The sequence below is a fragment of the Talpa europaea genome (assembly GCF_964194135.1).
Source record: "Talpa europaea genome assembly, chromosome: 14".
Classification (NCBI taxonomy): domain Eukaryota; kingdom Metazoa; phylum Chordata; class Mammalia; order Eulipotyphla; family Talpidae; genus Talpa; species Talpa europaea.
Window position 1 is genome coordinate 61,950,037 of NC_140082.1, and position 18,283 is coordinate 61,968,319.

General features: G+C 48.4%; 1 protein-coding gene across 1 annotated transcript in view; it reads right to left on the reverse strand.

Annotated features, from left to right (window-relative positions):
* Positions 1 to 17,633: 17,633 nt before the first annotated feature.
* The window catches only part of ITPKB (inositol-trisphosphate 3-kinase B), a gene marked incomplete at both ends in the record, with an annotated part of 95,563 nt that continues 94,913 nt past the window's right edge, over positions 17,634 to 18,283 (reverse strand). The window contains one exon of the mRNA XM_084253503.1: positions 17,634 to 17,849. Coding sequence (XP_084109629.1) covers positions 17,634 to 17,849 — 216 coding nt within the window. The remainder of the gene's footprint in view (positions 17,850 to 18,283) is intronic.

An 18,283-nucleotide genomic window follows, 5' to 3' on the forward strand; every position in this document is an offset into this window, starting at 1 on the left:
GACTAAGCTGCGCTACGGCCACCCCCTCTTATACCCTATACCCCAACCAGCCCCGTGAATATCTGCGGTGTCTCTCTCACCCCATGTCCCCTTCCCTTCTGCGGAGTAAATACCTTTGGTTCTTGCAACCACCTCTCACACCCCTACCAGACACGCCCCTGCTCTGATGACGGAATCCTAGCCCCTGTGTCTTAGCGTCCACGAGTGTGTGTGCTGTGTGCGTGGGGAGCTGGGCGTCTCCCCAACTGCACTGCAAGTTCTACCACCAGCAGAGCTTTGAGATTAGAAAGAGCCAGGGTCTCTGCAACGGGCTCCTCAATGCGGAAGACGCCCATGAAATCCATCAGAGCTCAGCAGCCGGAGCCTCTTCCGCAGCCTCTGCGGCCTGTCAGAGGCAGGGTGGGAAATGAGCAGGGGTTGAGGGGGAGGCCAGCTTCGCTGTGGAGCAAGAGAACCCCCAGCCTCACTGCGGTACAACACGCGACTCTTTCACCAGGGAAGGGGAAACTGGAATGCGAGAGGGGGAGAAGGCAAGAAGGAGAGACAAAGTGAGGAGGAGGCCCCAGAGAGAATGAACTACTAGCATTTTGCAGAGGAAAGTAGGAGAAAAGAATGGGACAGTGTGGGAGGGATTAGGATCCCAACCTTTGCATTTTTAAACTAAGACTGAAGTCAACATGCTTCTTCCTTCTGTCCTTAAAGGTTTAGGACTCGTTGAGCTACTCCTGAGTTGAGTAAACGAAGTAACTTATACACATATTCCTTAACTACTCTGAGCCTGGGTGTATCATTCAGGGCTCAACCAGAGAACCGGCAAGAGAGTCTATGCATAAGTACGTGTATGTGTACATGGGCATGTATGTGTATATGTACATATGTCAAGGCATTGGTTTACACAATTGTGGCAAGTCTTTAAGAGGACTTGGGGGCAGGCTGGAATTCTTGGGCATGAGCAGAAATGAGGAGAAGCCACTCTACACACAGGTGAAATGTCTTCTGGGAAAATAGTTCTGCTTTTGTAGCTTTTCAACTGATTAAATCAGGCTCATTCATGAGCATGATAAATCACCCTATGTATTGAGTCATCTCTGATTTCTTTCATCAGCATTCCATGGTTTTCAGAACAAAGATCTTGCACATATTTTGTTAGATTTATACCCAAGTATTTCACGTTTTTGGTGTCATTTTTATAAATGATACTGTTTTTAAAAATTAATATCCATTTGTTCATTGCTAGTATATAAAACGACATTGACTTTTTTTTATTAAAAGATTTTATTTATTTGTTTGTTTATTTATTTATTCATATAAGCACTGGGTACAGTCAGAAGCGCGGGAGGGTGAGAGAATTCACCAGAGCAGAGCGGGGAGCAGAGCAGGCAGAAGGACCGAAGCACACGGCTGAGGGGAGCAGCGGGCGGCAGAAGAGGTCTGCACGCCATGTGGGACCCTCCTGCAGTGGCCGGGGAGCAGCCGGGGATCGGTGGCCGGGGAGCAGCCGGGGATCGAACCAGCGCCCCAGAGGCCGCGGGCAGCTTCGTAACCCAGCGCTCAATTGCTGCGCCACCGAGGAGGCCCAACGACATTGACTTTTATGTATTTACCTTGAATCCTGAGACCTGGCTAAACGCATTCATTTAGTTTTTTGGTAAGATTCTTTTTGATTTTTTAAGTAGATGAAAATGTCAACTTGGTTTACAAAAATAGTGAAAATTTCATTTTCCCTTTTGTAATCAGTGTGTTTCCAATTTCTTTTTCTGGATTTATTTCAGTGGATAGCGCCTCCAGCACAATGTTGAACAGAGGTGGTGAGAGGACTTATCTGTGCCTACTTCCCACTCTTTGCAGGAAAGCATTTAATCTTTCATCATTAAATATATTTAACTGCAGGGGTTTGTTTTGGTAGAAACCCTTATCACATTAAGCAGTTTCCTTCTATTCCTACTTTGTTGGCCTTGAATGTTGAATGATGCTGAATTTTGCAAATAATTTCCAGCATTTATTAGCATGATCATACAGTTTTTCATTTCTTAGTTTACTGATATGATGAATTGCAATGATTAATTTTCAAATCTGGAACCAATGCAGGAAAGGTCCCAGGCATATAATCCTTTTGCATATTGATGGATTTGATTTGCTAATATTTTGTTGAATTTTTTTGTGCCTGTGTTCATGAAGAAAACTGGTGTGTCATTTTGTTATAGTATGTTTGTCTGGTTTTGGTATTAGAGTAATGCTGACTTCATAAAATGATATGGTAAGTGTTCCCTCCTACTTTATGGAAAACAGTATAGAATCAGCATATTTTCTTCTTTCTAATTTATCAGTGCTGTTATCTTGATCTGGAGTTTTCTCTGTAGCAAGTTTTGTTTTTTTCTAGATTTATTTATTTATCATACAAGAGCTCAGGTGCAGACCAGAGATGCAGGGGGTGAGAGGATTCACCAGAGACAGAGCAGGGAACAGAACAGGTGGATTGACTGAAATACACTGCTGAGGGGAGCAGCAGGTAAGAGAGGAGAGGTCTGTTGCGCCATGTGTGTCAGTCAGCTCCCTGGCCACCTGGGATAGAATTTGTGCTGCAGAGGCTGTGGATAGCTTCATAGTGCTGTCTTAACCCCTTGCGCCACCAGGGAGGCCCCGTAGCAAGTTTTTAACTACAGACTCATTTCCTTTAATAAATGTGGGAGTATTCCATTTATTGACTTGACTCATTCTTGAGTGAGGATTGATAGTTTATGCCTTTATCCATTTTTTTGAGTTAAGTTTATGGTGTAAATTTGTTTGTAATATTTATTATCTTTTTTAAGGATCCATCTATGTATGTATGCATGTATGTATTTTCTTCCCCACCCACACCCCTTATGTGAGTATCAAATTTCTAGGGCTCATCAGCTCTTTCAGCTCTTTCCACTGGCCCTCACTGCTCCCTAAGCTTTCAGTTCCCACTTCCCCACTATCACCATCACTTACTTAGCTCCCCTTGTCCCACATCCTACCCCTAATCCCCAACTTCTTAACCTCAAAGCCCTCTGGAGGTTATTGATATCCTCTGATTTTTATGTTTTACATTATTGAATCATCAGTATTTGTTTTTATCATTCTTGCTTGCTTTGCCACATATAACTCTTTCAAAATCCTTCCATTTTGTTGAAAATGGCTCCATCTCCTTCTTCCTTATGTCTATAGAGCACTCCATGGTGTGTCCATACCACAGCTTCTCAATCCAGTCATCTCTGATGGACATTTGGGCTGCTTCCATGTCCTAGTTGTGTAAACAGAGCTGCTATAAACATTGTGGGACATATGGGGTCTTTGTTGATGGTTTCATATTCTTTGGATAGATGCCCAAGAGTGGCATTGCTGGGTCTTACAGTATTTCCATTTTTACTTTATTAAAGTAAATCCAGATTGCTTTACATAATGGTTGCATCCATTCACATTCCCACCAGCAGAATTATAGCTTCTTTTTTCTCCACATCCTCTCCTGCATTTGTTGTTTGCTCTTTGATATGGGCCATTCTCACAAGTATGAGGTGGTATCTCATTGTTGTTTCATTCTGCATCTACCATTATATTTATTAAGGATAGAGTCACCATAGTCAATATCAGACTATTTCATCAGTATCAATTACCAGGCATTCCCCATTTCCTCTCAATACCCCTTCCCTATTTGTCTCTGGACCCAGGCAATCACTAATCTATATTCTGTCTGTTCTGGACATTTCATGGACTCATACAACATGTGGGCTTTTGTGTCTGGTTTCTTTCACCTACTGCCATGGGGTCAGAGTTCCCTCTTGGAAGAGGTATAAGTGCTTCATTTTTATTCCCAAATAATATTCTATTGTGTGGCCTGCTGATTTTATTTATCTATTAATTAGTTGGAATTTGAATTGTTTCCACTTTTTGACAGTTATGTGTAATGCTGCTATGAACATTTGTGTATATGATTTCATGTGGAAGTATATTTTCATTTCTCTTGGTGCATCATATGGTCATTCTATGTCAACCTTTTGAGGGACTGTTTTCTCAAGTAAGTGCACAATTTTATGTTCCTGCCAGCAGTGTATGAAGATTCCAATTTGTCAACATCCTGAACAGCACATTGAATTGTCTTGGCACCTTTGTTGAAAATCAGTTGACCTTGAATGTGAGGGGTTATTCTAGACTCTCAATTTTTTAAAAAAGATTTATTTATTTTTATACAAGAGCTGGGGTACAGGCCAGAGGTGCGGGAGCGTGAGAGGATTCACCAGAGACAGAGCAGGGAGCAGAGCAGGCAGACGACTGAAATACACTGCTGAGGGGAGCAGCGGGCATGGCAGGAGAGGTCTGCCCACGCCATGTGGGAATCTCCCTGGCCAGCCCAGAATCGAACCGGCTCTTCAGAGGTTGCGGACAGCCTGTCAGTGCTTCGCTCAACCCACTGCGCCACCAGGGAGGCCCTAGACTCTCAATTCTTATAGCACTGGCCCATATGTCTATCCTTATGCCAGTACCACGTTGTCTTGATTACTCTAGCTTCATAGCAAGCTTTCAAATCAAAACGTGTTCAGTCCTTTAACTTTGTTCTTCTTTTTTCCAAGTTTTTTTTGGTGACTATTCAGGTCCCTTCACTTACATGAGAGTTTTAGGATTGGCAAAGAAGACAACTGGGATTTTAATAGGGATTCTGTTAGACTTGTAGATGGATTTGGGATGTATTACCACAGTAACAATGATAAGTCTTCTAATCTTTGAAGACTGGGTGTCTTTCCACTTACTTAGAATTTTAGTGTTTCAGTAATGTAATTTTCAGAGGACATAGCTTGCACTTCTTTTGTTATATTTATTCCTAATTAATTCTTTTTGATACTACTATAAATAAAATTGTTTTCTTAAGTTTAACTTCAGATTGTCCGTTGCAAATGTATAAAGATACTGTTGGTTTTTATATATTGATCTTACACCCTTCAGTCTTACTGAACTCATTTATTAGTTCAAATGTTTTTTTAGTGAATTCCAAAGGGTCTTCTAAATCCAAGATTGTACCATCTGTGAATAGAGAGAGTTGTACATCTTTCTTTCCAATCTGGCAGGTATATTTTTATGAGATGGATCTATCTGCTGGCAACAGATTCCTGTTTTAACTGAGAATGTCTGGGTTGTCTAGGATTCTGGGTGGATAGTTATTTTTTTTCTTTCATCACTTTGGATGGTCATTCCACTGCCTTCTGGCCACCATTGTTTTGGATGAGCAGTTAGCTATATTCTTATTAAGTTCCCTTTTATGTGATCAAACATTTTTATCTTACTGTTTTCAATATTTTCTCCTTGTCTTCCAGCATTTTTACTATGAAACATCTAGTTACGAATCTTTATTTATACTACTCAGAGTTCGAGCTTTTTGGATGTGGAGATTAGCATTTTTTCATCAAATTTTGGAAGTTTCCAATTCACATATCTTCAAACATTTGTCTGCTTCTTACTCTCTCTCCTGTCCTTCTGTACTCTCATTCATGTGTGTTGGTGGACTTAATAGTGTCCTGAATTTTCCAGTCTGACCAGCCCTGAGCCCCTGGTCCCTACAGAAGCACCGGCCTTGAAAATTAAAGCCTGAACAGACCCCCAAATCACAAATTTCTACTGCTTTTCCCTAAAGATGCTGGTGTTCAGTGACCCTAGGCCCATATAAATCACAGCATCTATCTCCATCCGATGGGAGAGCTGCAGACCACCCCCCAAGCCTCAGCAGGGTGGGAGGAGGGCCTGGGGGCAGACTCCAGGTGACTTTTAGGAGGAGAATGTTGAGGAGCAGGTTTCACTTTGTTTTGTGGTGCCCAACAAAATCCCCACCTATTAGTATGGCCTTTACCTTTAAGAGGCAGGCTTGCTAGCCTGCAACCAACATGCACCACCATCAGCCCCCAACCCCAAACTCTGGACTCATCTCTCACTCTCCTGTGTGCCCTTGTTTCTTGAGCCCACACTGTCTCAGTCCTACTTACTCTTTGGTTAGTTCTGTGGCTGCTGACTTCCCACTTGTGGGGGATCTGGTCACATTCATTCCCTTTGATCTCACACCCTGGGGGTCTGACTGACCTCCAGCACAGGCCCTCAGAGGTAGTCTTTGGGACTCTCCAGTCTCTGGAGATGAGACCCAGAGGCCCAGGTGGTGTGTTCTAACGGGGCGCCTGTCACAGGAAGTCCAATGGAGTGTCCCCTTGGGGCTGGTGCGGGAAGGCCCTGTTGGATTCCAGGATGCCTGTGCCACATGGAAGGTCCCATGAGCCTGGGGTCATCCCATGTCACAGGGAAGTCATGACCACAAAGTTCAGACTGGTGGTGGCCACCCTCCAGGCCTCGGCCCCACGCTACCCCACCATGTGGATTGTCTCTTGTGAGCGAACTGAGAAGGCTGATGAACTTGGGTGGATGGGGGTTCAGTGGCTTCCTCATGACTCCTCAAGCCCTGCCCCACTTTCTTATTAGTCCAGCTTCTCCATGGGACTAGCAGTGAGGAAAAAAGCATAAGTCTTCACATACAGCATAATCTCTTAAAAACAAAAGCCTGACCCATCACCTAAACTTTTGCAACAGAAAAACATTCAGATCTTAAGGCAGTGTTGCTGCTGCCTGAGAATAAGAGAGGTGCTGTGTCTGGAGGAAGTTTATTGGAAAGGGGGGAATACAATGGACGTGCTCTCTTAAATTCATGTTGGCTATAGCCTGTGATAAATTGTGTCTCATGCAGTGTTTGTTTATCTTATTAGTTTTTCCATGTAGGGGCACCTGAGCATGGTACCAAACTCCAAGTAACCAAAAGACGTGGCCGTGAAAGGTGGCCCCTGGCCCCCAATTCTACCCTCAGCTCTCCTCTCTGGAAGCAAGTGTTACTATTATATGTGCAACAAACACATACAATAAGTTCTCATATAATGTCATTTCGTGAACTTCGACATTAAGTGAAAGAACGGATAAAGAAACCAACTTTCCCAAGGCTACTAGATAGAAATATGAGTCAGTTCCTATGGCAAATACCTGGCCATAAAAATATCACCAAGCTTCTAAATGGGGACCCCAGAATACTTCTACTATCAATTATTTGTATTTATTCTTTCACTTTCCAACGTGATTATTCCAGTTCCGACTCCAGGTGGCTGAAGCCCAACCCAGCAGCTCAGGGCACAAGGCAGGAACCTACCTTCCATGGTAGGTGCACCGCCCACCCCCACCCCCACTCACTCAGATTGGGGTAACTGAGACATCAATACACCTCTCACACCTACCTTTGGGATGTGGGAGAAAACCAGAGAGCCTGGAGAAAACCCATGCGGACTTGGGGAGGACAAGTAAAGCCTACATAGACCATGGCGGGGGTTCACATTTTTTCCCCCTCATCACTGTTATAATAAAACGACATTGAACAAAATGATATTTGAGCAATGCTGTTTGCTGTACTCTTATCCATCTAGCTTTTTCCCAGTAACGGATCCATTCTGGAGCATGTCCCTTCTCAGTACTAACAGGTGTTCCAGTCGTTGTAACAGCTGCATCACAACATGTTTAACTGGTCCCCATGATGGCAGTTGTTTGCTGTCCATGAACAGATGTCCTTGTTGCAATGTCATTTGACATGTGGGCTATAATATCTGTAAATAAATACCTGGAGAGTTTTGCTGGATCGACAGGTATATGATTTCAAAGTTATTGTCTCCAAGTTGTTCCCTATAAAAGTGCATTACTTTTTAATGAGCTCATTTATTTATGTGTTGGTGTTTTGCCAAGGATTTGTAAGCTCCATAAACAGCAAGCCAGCAGCTGCTGTAATCCTGACAAGGGCACTGTTAAGGGTCCCCAGGGGTCCCAAGGTCTTGCCTGCCTGTGGGGTACTCAGGTTGTCTAAGTCTTATTTTATTTTTCCATTCATGCAATTAAAATTTATCAGCCACGTATGGGTGCCAGGCCCTGGGTAGAAGCTGTGAACGTCAAGTGGACCGAGACTTACACCCTCCCACAGTTAAACATTCACAACAGTGGGCAAGCACCCAAAGGGAATGGTTTAGGGACTCGGAAGGGGGCACCCACCGCTGCCAGGAGGGTTCCAATGATTTGGTCACAAGGGTAATGACTAAAATATCTACACATGTACATATTTCTGATTATGGGTTGAAATTATGCTTATTGGGGGAATTTTTGAATGAGGACCCCAGAAAACTGTAAGGAAGAAAATAAAAAACACCCATGAACCCAGCATTCAAAAAACCACTCTATATAATCTGATGTTTTTCTTTTAACTGTAAAAAACTGGGCTAAATTACATACAATTCTGAATTCTGTTTTTTTCCCACTTAATGTGCTAGTGTGAGCACTCTCGCCCTGACCTTCCTGGGTAAGCCACCCACCCTGTCCTGATGTGTCCAGAAGCAGTGTTTCCTGCTCAGGCCTTGCTTTTGACCTCCAGGCCCACATGTCCAGCTGCCCTGGACCTTCTCTCCATGTGGGCGGACCTCAAGTACATCAAACTCAGCTGTCTGAACTAAACTCATTGTCTTCCTCCCTCAGATACTCCTTAACCCTGCTTCTCCTCCCACCTTGCCCCCTTGAACCTGAGTCCACTCTGCCCCCACTCAACTAGCTGGTCATTTTCCAACACCTCAGGCCTATCCTGAGGTGTTGGGAGGTCACCCACAAGACCTCTTCCAGATCTTTGCAGCCCACACCTTGGCCTCCTCTCTGGACCTCCTGGCTTCGCTTTCTCATGAGTCTCTCATTTCATCTTCCCTGATTTTAAGCCACAAGCAGCCCAGGCAACCCTACCATGTGCAAATGTGCTCCCGTCATGCCCTGCGCAGGCGCCTCCACGGAGAGCAGCACGTACCTGGGAGAAGGTCCACAGGTCCCGCCCAGGCACCCCGGGCTGGTGATTGGACTGTGCCCACCTCACGAGCCCCAATCTGCACCTCAGCCCCACACAGACTCTGCTCTGGCCACCTGGAGCGACCGCGTGTCTGTGGCTTTGCATGTTCCACCCCCACCTCCCCCACCGTTTCCAATAATTCAGACTCAGGGTGTAAACCGACCTGGGTTGGTCCCTCCTTTGCAAAGTGTGTCTTGATTGGCCTTGTGGTCGCTCTTCTGGGTCAGGAGCCCTCCTCTGTGCCCCCATGGAGCGCCAAGTTACCCCATCATGGCCCGCCTCACTCTGCACTGCACATGCCTGCTTACCTGACCTCCCACACCACGCCTCACCTGTGGGTTCAAATCCTGGCTCTGGTACTTGCTGGCAGTGTGACATTGGTCAAATACTTAACTGCTCTGAGCATTTCCTAATTTATACAACACGGATAATGATACGAACAAGTGGTTATTGGGAGGATTAAATGAGGTCACTATGGACAGTGCTTTCCACCATGCCCCAAACAAGGAACCCCTCCGTGCCTTCGTCATTTCCACAACCACAGTCAAGATAAAGATGTAGCTCGGCTGGGGAAAGCCATGAAAGGAAGAGAGGTCTCTCTTTCCTGGGGCATAACTGGGGCACAGCCGAGGAGGCTCCCTGCACACCTTTGCGGTCAGACCTGGTCCTCGGCTTCTTTTCGTCAGGTACCTTGTAATGCACAGGACCTTCCAGAAGGGGGCAGCCTCCTCTGGCTGAGCCTCGCCGTTTCCGCGGCCTCTGTGGGCAACAACTTCATTTTGCACAGACATGTGTATTCAGAAATCATGACTAAAATTGGGCATTTTTTCCCATTGAAATAAAACAGGGCTGCTGTCGACAGCAAATTGTCTCAGTAAGATACTGTTTGTCCATGATTTGCAGAAACTATTTTTAAAACAACCCAAATATATGTCGCCACATGGAAAACCACAGAAATTACCATTGCACTTTCCCCCTCCCCCATCAAAACTGCTTTACTATTTCACAAACTTGGAAGGCACAGGAAATGCCTGGTGTGTTCAGCTACAGGGGGCACCATTATGGGATAAAATTTGGTGTCCTCCCCAAGTCCGTATGTTGAAACTCTAACCCCTAATGTGACTGAATTTGAAGACCTGTGAGGACCTGATAAAGGTTAAGCGAGGTCGTAACAATGGGGCCATAATCTAATAGGGATGTGTCCTTTTTACAAGAGGAGGAGCCACTAGCCCCCTCCCCTGCTGTCAGGTGGGGACACAGGGAGAAGGTGGCTGCTTGGAAACGGGAAGAGGGCTACACCTTGATCTTGGACTTTGCGTCTCCAAACTGTGAGAAAATAAATTTCTGTTGTTTTAAGCCACCCAGTCTGCGGTATTTTGTTAGGGCAGCCTGAGCTGAAGGACACAGGCACCTATTCATGGGAGGCAGTTGGGCTCCTTCTCACAGTATTATTGTTGTTGGTATTATATCGAACTAGTTATTTTCTCATTAAATAAAACAAACCTGTGGGCCTTCACATCTTGCTAAAGCATGACATCCTTCTCACTGCATTCCCATTCCCTTGCTCACGTCTCTGTTGAATTTGTCATCTCAGGCCTGTGCACAGTGCACTAAATGCCAGGAACAAGCCACAGCTGTCACAGTAAAGAGAGAAAAATGACATGCATGCTGTTTCTGGGTGTTTGTGAGAGCTGTTGTTCTGTTTTTCTGTGGATGGGCGTATGAGCCTGCCTGTGAGTTGGCAAGTCAGCTTGGTTCTGTGGGGTCTGTTGGAGGCAGGTTAGGGTGGCAGGGCAATGGCGAATCTGAGCATCTGTGCATTACTGAGCTGGGGCGGGGGTGGGAGGAGAGGGTCACATGGCTTGCACTTTCCTGCCGAGCAAACAGAGAACACCCAATCCAGGGACTCCATGCACCCAGGCTGGCCAGAATGCCCATGGTTCTCTAGGGCCAGAGCCAAGGTCTGGGTTCTGTACCTTGGCCTCCACCCTCAGGAGAAAGCCATACTTGGGAGCAACATTCTCAGGACCTGGCCGGGTTAACCGCCACCAAAATCAGCTCTCATGGCTTGACAACAGGCTATCCAGCACTCCTGGGGTCAGGACAAACCCTGATCATGCAGGGTCATGGCAGTCATGGAAAGATCTGGAGATTTGGTCTTTGAACTTTGAAAGATCAAAGTTTGAGTTTGTTGCTTACCAGCTGTGTGGTGTTAGATGAGAGGCTCACCCTCTCTGTGCCTTTGCTTTTTCCTGTGTAAGATGGGGTTAACAAAGCTCATCTCACAGAATTTTAGAAATAAACCGCTTAACCTTAAATCACCTGATATGGTGCCTAGAAAGCAGTCATCCGTCACCAGGGATGGCTGTTACTGTAAGGCAGGTGCTGGACGACTTCTGCCAAGGGCCAGGTAGTAAATATTTTAGGCTTTGCAGTCATTCAGTCTCTGCAGCCATTACGTACCTCTGCCATTGTACAGCCGAAATAGCCCACACAGCACGTGACAAGATCGACATGCCTCTTCCAACAAGCTCTATTTACAAAAATAGGTGCCCCATAATTCTAGGGTGATGCCTGCTCAGGAGGCCAGAGGCTAAAGGAGGAGAACTGAGGGGGACAGGCAGGTCTCCGATGCAGAGAGGTCCATGCAGAGCGGGGAAGGAGGCCGAGCATCTGTCATGTGTTGTTGGGAAGGGCTAGTCCAAGCTGAGAGCTCTGCAGTTAGGGGCCATACACCATTTAAGGATTTATCAAGGTGTTTTGCAAGTGTCTAGGACTCCCTGCATTTGTATATAAAACTGCATGCATGCATATAGGCAGTTTTTTGGGGGGGAAGAGGGTTCATGTCTTCCCCTAAATTATCTAAGGCAACTGTGATCCCCAAAAGGTGAAAAAACATAGTGTTAAATTGACTCTCCAGGCTTCAGTGATGACCGTCAGCAACCTTGAGGCCCTTGCAGATGTGGGGGAGATCCCAGGGATGACAGGCCCACAGATGCTTGGAGGCAGACTTGAGTCTTGGGGTCCCTGTCCCCAGGCCCTGCCCCTCACTGCTGCTTCTCAAATTGTTCCAGGTTTCATGTTGGTTCCCAGTCTGGAACACCACCCTGTTGCCAAAACAGGTGCTCCCAGCCAGCCTCACTGACTGCTCAGGTAGTTCTGTTATTTTGTTTCTTTTCTCTCCCCCAACTTGGCAGACTTGGGGGAAAGTTTGACGTGAGTCCAGCTACCTGCCCAACCCTATAAGGCCCTCAGCCAGGATGTACAAGGGGCAGGATGAAGGACTGGCTGGGCTGTGAGGCCAGGTGGGCACTGCCCTGCAGGTAGTCACTGAAAAAGGCTGAGACTTGGTTCATGTAGCTCCAGAGCAGAGCAACTCAGCGAAGGCTGGTGCTGTCCCCACAGGCACCAGCTGGGGCAGGCACTTGTGCAGAGAGGCTGGTGGTGCCCTGATCCCCCACAACCTGGGGTCTGTTTCTTTCTCCTGTGGGGGAGTGCATCCCCTAAAGGCCAGAGCCTTTGCAGTGGGGCTGCAAAAGCAGGGGCTCCAAATGGCCAGATCCTTTAGGGGATGTGTGGAGTCCTGCCCAGGTTAGCAGGATAAAGGGGTGCAGATGCTGAGAAGGCCTGAATGTTCCCCGCCCCACAATTGCAGTGTGGGAGAGGACCTCCCGTCCAGCTGGCAGCAAAAGCCCAGGTGGGCAGGAGGCATTGGGGGATGGGCTGGCTGCAGTACAGTCTCTTCGGGCCTGAGGGGACACCAGTGGGCAGTGTCTGATGACTGTGGGGGAGTGCATTTAGGGAGGTGGAGCGATCATAAAGCCCTGAGGGGTAACCACAGATGAAAGGATTGAGTGGAAGAGGGAGTGACTCAGCCCTGCCAGAAAGTATTTGTTGAGTGTACCTGCTGGTCAATAATTAGTCAATTATTAGCAATGGCAAAGCCTTGAACATGACCTTGAGAATGACCGGCCAGGAGCAGAAGCATCTACTCCGATTCTGAGTGGGTCTTCTGCCTAAAGCAGAGGCATCTCTATACCCAAATGCCATAGACACTGAGGGTGCTCAGGCCTCCCCCAGTTCATGCTTACTGAGCACTGGCCCTGTGCCTGGCACCGCAGGGCAATAGCTAACAGGGTCAAGCCCCGAGCCCCTGAGGGATCAGGGGAATGTCAAAATGGAAGGGACAGACCCTAAGTCACCCCACATGTCTATGAGTACTGGGATGGCCTGAGAGGATGGGCACTGTGGGGGGGAGGGGCCAGTGTCTTCTCACTTAGTTGGGTTCCGACACCTTTCCAAGGAGGCAGCGGTTACGCCAAGATCCATGCGATTCTGTGAGCAAAGCCGGAGGCCGAGGCTTCTTTCCTACTGCTTGGCGTGAAGTGCAACCCCATTGGGGGGAGGAGGGGCCAGGTCAGGGAGCATTGCTGCAAGTGGGGCTGCAAAAGCGGCCCCACTAGTGAAGTTGGTATTTGCTCTCATAGGTCTGCCCTCTGGGAAGCCAGTCAGGCACATCCGTCCATTCTGGGTGGCGGTGAAAGAAGACTCCATTCACATGTGTTCTTCCATTGGTGAAAGGTCTGTTTTATATGAGGCTACGTTCCCAGACTTCAAGGTTACATGGGCCAGGGCCTAGTGGATCCCAGGGCTTGGGGCCTACAGGGAAACCAGGGGTGGGCTGGAAGTAACTTAGGTAACTTGTGGACACTGAACAGAACCCACTGAGGCGCTGATTGGACAAGATAAGGACATGGGAAAGTGAGTGTTGTTAACCATGTGGTAACTTGGTGGAACACCACAGGCAGAAAGTGCAAAGGTCCTGTGGTTTTTCTGTACTTTTTCCTGTAACTTTTTAAAATAAGGGAAGGATACACCACGTCCTCAATACAGAATTCAAATTCTGCAAATGAAGCCCTAGCGGTCCAGAGCTGGAGGAAAGCTGAAGGGAAGTGCATGGCAGGTGAAGGTGTCTGCCCAGCCCAGCCACACAGCTTCTCATTAGTCCAGCAAACCCTTGCTGAGTGGCAGTATGCCTGGCCTGATGCTTGGCTCCCGGGATCCAGGCCAAAGATAATATAAGACCTCTGTCCTCCAGATGCTCCCCAGCTAGGGAGCAGGACAGAATTAGGCTTGAAACAGGAAAATTCTGTCTCCCAATCCCTGCTCCTCACTATTACCCAGGTCAAGTTGTCTTATCTGAGCCTCAGTTTCCCCATCTGTAAAATGGAAACTGCATGGCCTGTTCATGTTGATGTGGGGATTAAAGGGGACCACAGACACTGGCAGGTGCAGCCAACTCCATAACCAGGGTTGAGGGTCACTTCTAAGTTCCTGAGCTCCCATGTTTAAGTTTTGTGGAGGTTAGAAGAGACTCCCTTTGAAGAGTATTTTAAAATCTTTGCAGATTAACATGTATCCCACTTAACCCCCATTCCCAGGGGGTCATCATAACTATAACCTAACGATGTAAACCTCCAGCTTCCAAAGACTCCCCCCACCACCCTTCAGACACGGCTCCCAGGCTTGGGTCAGAAGCATCACACCGCAGACATTCTGTGGTCCCCAGGGTCTTTATTTAAGAAGATAGAAAGCATCTGCAGTCAACAGGCACCGTGCGGCGGGGAGGGTGTGATAGTAACAGTTCAGTTTTCTCCATGTTGTCAGGGGGAAAGGGGTATAGAGGGAGGGAGAACCCTCCGAGAGTCTTCTCCAGAAAAAAAGGCACTGGTGGGGGGTGGCCACCCTGCTTCTTCCCCAGTCTGGGGCCCTTCCCAAACCAGGCACCTGGTAAGACACACTTGGGCTTGACCGGATGCGGAGGAACTCAAAGCTAAATATAGTTCAGGGAGGAAAGAGTCCATCTCCGGGAGCCAGGGCTGCTTCCAAGCTCGTCCCACCAAACAGGAAAGAAAGTCCATAAAGAAGGCAAAGTAGGAAAGAAAGTCCATACCGAAGGCAAAGTTTTATGAACAAAATCTAGCCTTTCAGCCTTAGTGTTTTGTGCAATTTTAAAAAACCAACAAAATAAATATAACTTAAAAACGTCTTACATGACACTAAAAGCAAGTTTAGGACTCACAGCTGAGAAACCTCCTTGAATGCTAAGCAGTGCTGAACACCAAGAACCCCCTAGGGCCCCCTCCTCACTTCAGCAAAGGAAGGGGGCTCCCTCACCTGTATGCAGATGTGCATAGCATGCCCTACCCTCCTGACACCTGCACAGCCAGGACACAAGCAGTCCCTGCTGGGAGCTGGGTAGGTGGGGAGGTCTTCTGGACCACCTGGGCAGGGGTTCTGGGACATTCCATTCAAGACCCATTTATCCCACTAGGAAAAGCAGTGGGAGGAGAAGGCGAGGAGTTGAGAGAGAGCAAGCCTAGAAGAGGGAAATTAGCATGGTAAATACAAACCCCACCCCAAGCCCCTAAGTCACACAATGACCCTAAAAAGATGCTTTCACATATTCAGGAAACCGCAAAGTCCTGCTGCTAGAGCCTCCTGGGCCTCCTTGAGTAAGCAACTCATTTGCTAATATATTAGCACACTGTTTGCAAACAACTGGTGCCAGCTTAAAGTGCTTGGAAAGTTTGTTCTCTTAGGAGACTAAGCTGGTCCCCTGTAATTTTTGTTCCTAGCATTAATGAACCTTTTCCACAGATAGAAAGAGAATGATCACTTTCGGCCAGCCCATCGTTGTAGGATCTTTATGTCTGAATTAATGATACGCTTTCCTGCAGACAGCTGAAGCACAGGCCACTGCGGCCCTCCAACTCACAGGTAACTACAGCCCAGAGCCCCAGGCTGGCTGTGATCCCTCAGGGACCTCTGCAGTCATAAGGTCTCCAATGCTGGGCGGGGGGGTGACCTTTAGCAAGTCAGCCTACACAGGAGCTCACTGCTGTTTTGAACAAGAGCCAGGAAGTTTCAAAGTGATTTCCTTTTAAAAAATCTGTACTTATACATCCTCATGGGTCCCACCCTCCACCCCCACCAACAGTCACTCACTCAGTGTGTGAAAGGGGAAACGGAAACATCACGTGGGTGAGCTGACAGCCCCCCCCACCCCCAGGCCCTAGTGTGACAGGGGGCGGCCCAGGAATCCCCACCTCCAGACTGGCCTCTCCAGGCCACACCTGGGGGCACTCTCTCTGCCATGTTCCACAGCAGCTTCCTTGGAGCAATGCGCCCCAGGGCCTGCTGGCTGGGGAGCAGCCCAGTTCCCCAAACATGCCTATAACCCCCACAGCAAAGGGGAGCCACTGGGGGCACAGCTCCAAATGGTCATTGAGCAGTGGGTTTTGCTCTAAAAAGTCATGCAAATTATACATTCTTCTCAATAACATAGACTTACTTGTTTCACAATTAAACTAGGGCTAATAACTGGTTCTCCACAATGCCCCCCCAGCAATCTAGAGGCTCCAGCTAGAGATGCCTGTAACATCCCTGACACCCACCACACACCTGGAAGCTACCTACCATGTTTGGGAAACACGGGTCTACGCCCTTCAGACTTAAGACATTTCAGGGGGAACTAAAGACACTAGCCTGAAGCCCTGCCTGTGACTGCTGGGGGCTCTGGACATGATGACAGAAGTCCAGGTGTGCAGGGGGGGCCTCATTGTACCTGGGAGCCCGAGGAGCAACCTCTGTAGGGACTTACTTTCTGCTGGTGTTGGCTATGCCCTGGTCCACACTGCCTAGCCCCCTGGACTTGCCAAAGCAAGGCTGGGAGTGGGAGGCACAAGTGGCTTTAGGGGGTGGGAGAGTAGGGGGGTGAGGAGGAGGCCATCTCTGGAAGTTTAGGTTTACTAGTCTCCCTCTTAATTAATGGGTGATAATACAGAGGAGGAAGACAGCTACTGCCTGCCCCCTCCTGTAGCACAGCCAAGTTGGCTCCAGACCTTTTCTGGCTCTTGGGTCTGGCCCAAAGCTAAAGTTTTGATACCAGATGGGTGGGACTTTAGAAATCCTACAAAGGAAGCCCTGGGGCTGCAAAGCAGAGGGTACTTTACTCATGGTAGACATATGGTTCACAGTGGGTTTGTGCCCCAACTACCAGCAAGCCTGGCACCTTCAGACACATGGGGTTCTTACCCTGCCCTCCAGGGCCCCCAACCCAGGCTTGGAGGATGGGGCAGAAATGGGCTGTGCTTGGCAGCGGTGATCATGGCACCTGCCACCAGGGGGCAGCAGACCCCCACGGATAGCCAGTCAAGAGGGTGTGGGCTCGGCTATTAGGGTCCCTCTCTGTAGCCTGGAACTCCGTGGCCACCTGCACCTTTTTCCAGATCTAAGCCCAACAGATCTGACCCGACCTGGCACTGGCCTGAAGCCCTGCCTGTAACTGCTGGGGGCTCTGGACCTGACGAAAGAAGCCCAGGTATGCAGGGTGGGAAGCGGCCTCATGGTACCTGGAGGCAAGAGGAGCAGCCTCTGTAGGCCCTCACTTTCACCCCTGCCCACACTCCCAGCAGCAGAGCCGGGGCATTTCTCTTCCAGCAAGATCCTAGTCACAAAGAGAAGTGAAGTCCCACCACTGGGGCCTTCAATCAGGAAAGTAGCTGCAAATCTTGTCTCTTCTACAAAGTGTCTTGTAGTGCAGTTTGGGAGGGTCAGTTCTGGGGCTTGAACCAGGTAGAAGTGCAGGAAAAAATTAAGAAAGAGAAGGGAAGCAAAGACAGAGGAAAGGAGGCCGGGAGTGGGGGAGGGGGGCGGAGTGCGGGCCGCCTCAGGCGGGCGGGGTGCCTGAGCACATTTCTGTCAGGATGTCTATGAGGTTGTTCAGGCCCGAGAGGTAGCCATCCTCCCGGTTCCCTTCCTGCCAGGGGACGTCATGCTGCAGAGTCTGGCCTTGGGGCAGGGGTGTGGTTTTTCCAAAGTCGATCATCCACACCTTGGCCTGCTCCTTCTTGTCGTGGATGAAGAGGAGTGAGCTGCCGATGACCTGCAGGGGACAGAGAGATGAGGAGGGGACACTGGAGCCCCTTCCCTGCCCTCCATACCGCAACATGGCACCTGAAGAACCTGGGAAAGCCTGAGGCCGGAATGAAAAATGGGGAGAGCTTGGCTCAGGCGAGGCCCGTCCAATTCTGCAACTCTGTCCTCTGTTCTCATCTAGGCAGGGGTCCCCCACCAGTGACCATGCTGGGGAAAGCACGACCTCTGTAGTCAGTCCTCCAGAATGGTGACCGCTCTCTGGGTGGCAGCAGGGAGGACTCTGGGATGCAGACCTTCCAACTCCAGCCTGGACACTTTGCATATGTCAGGCCACACCTCAATCTTGGGGCCTCCTAGATCTTGATTTCTCACAAACACCTGAAGTAAGAGCTTTTGTGAAAGGGGAGATGTCAAGGAGATTCTCACCCTAACTACGGGGGC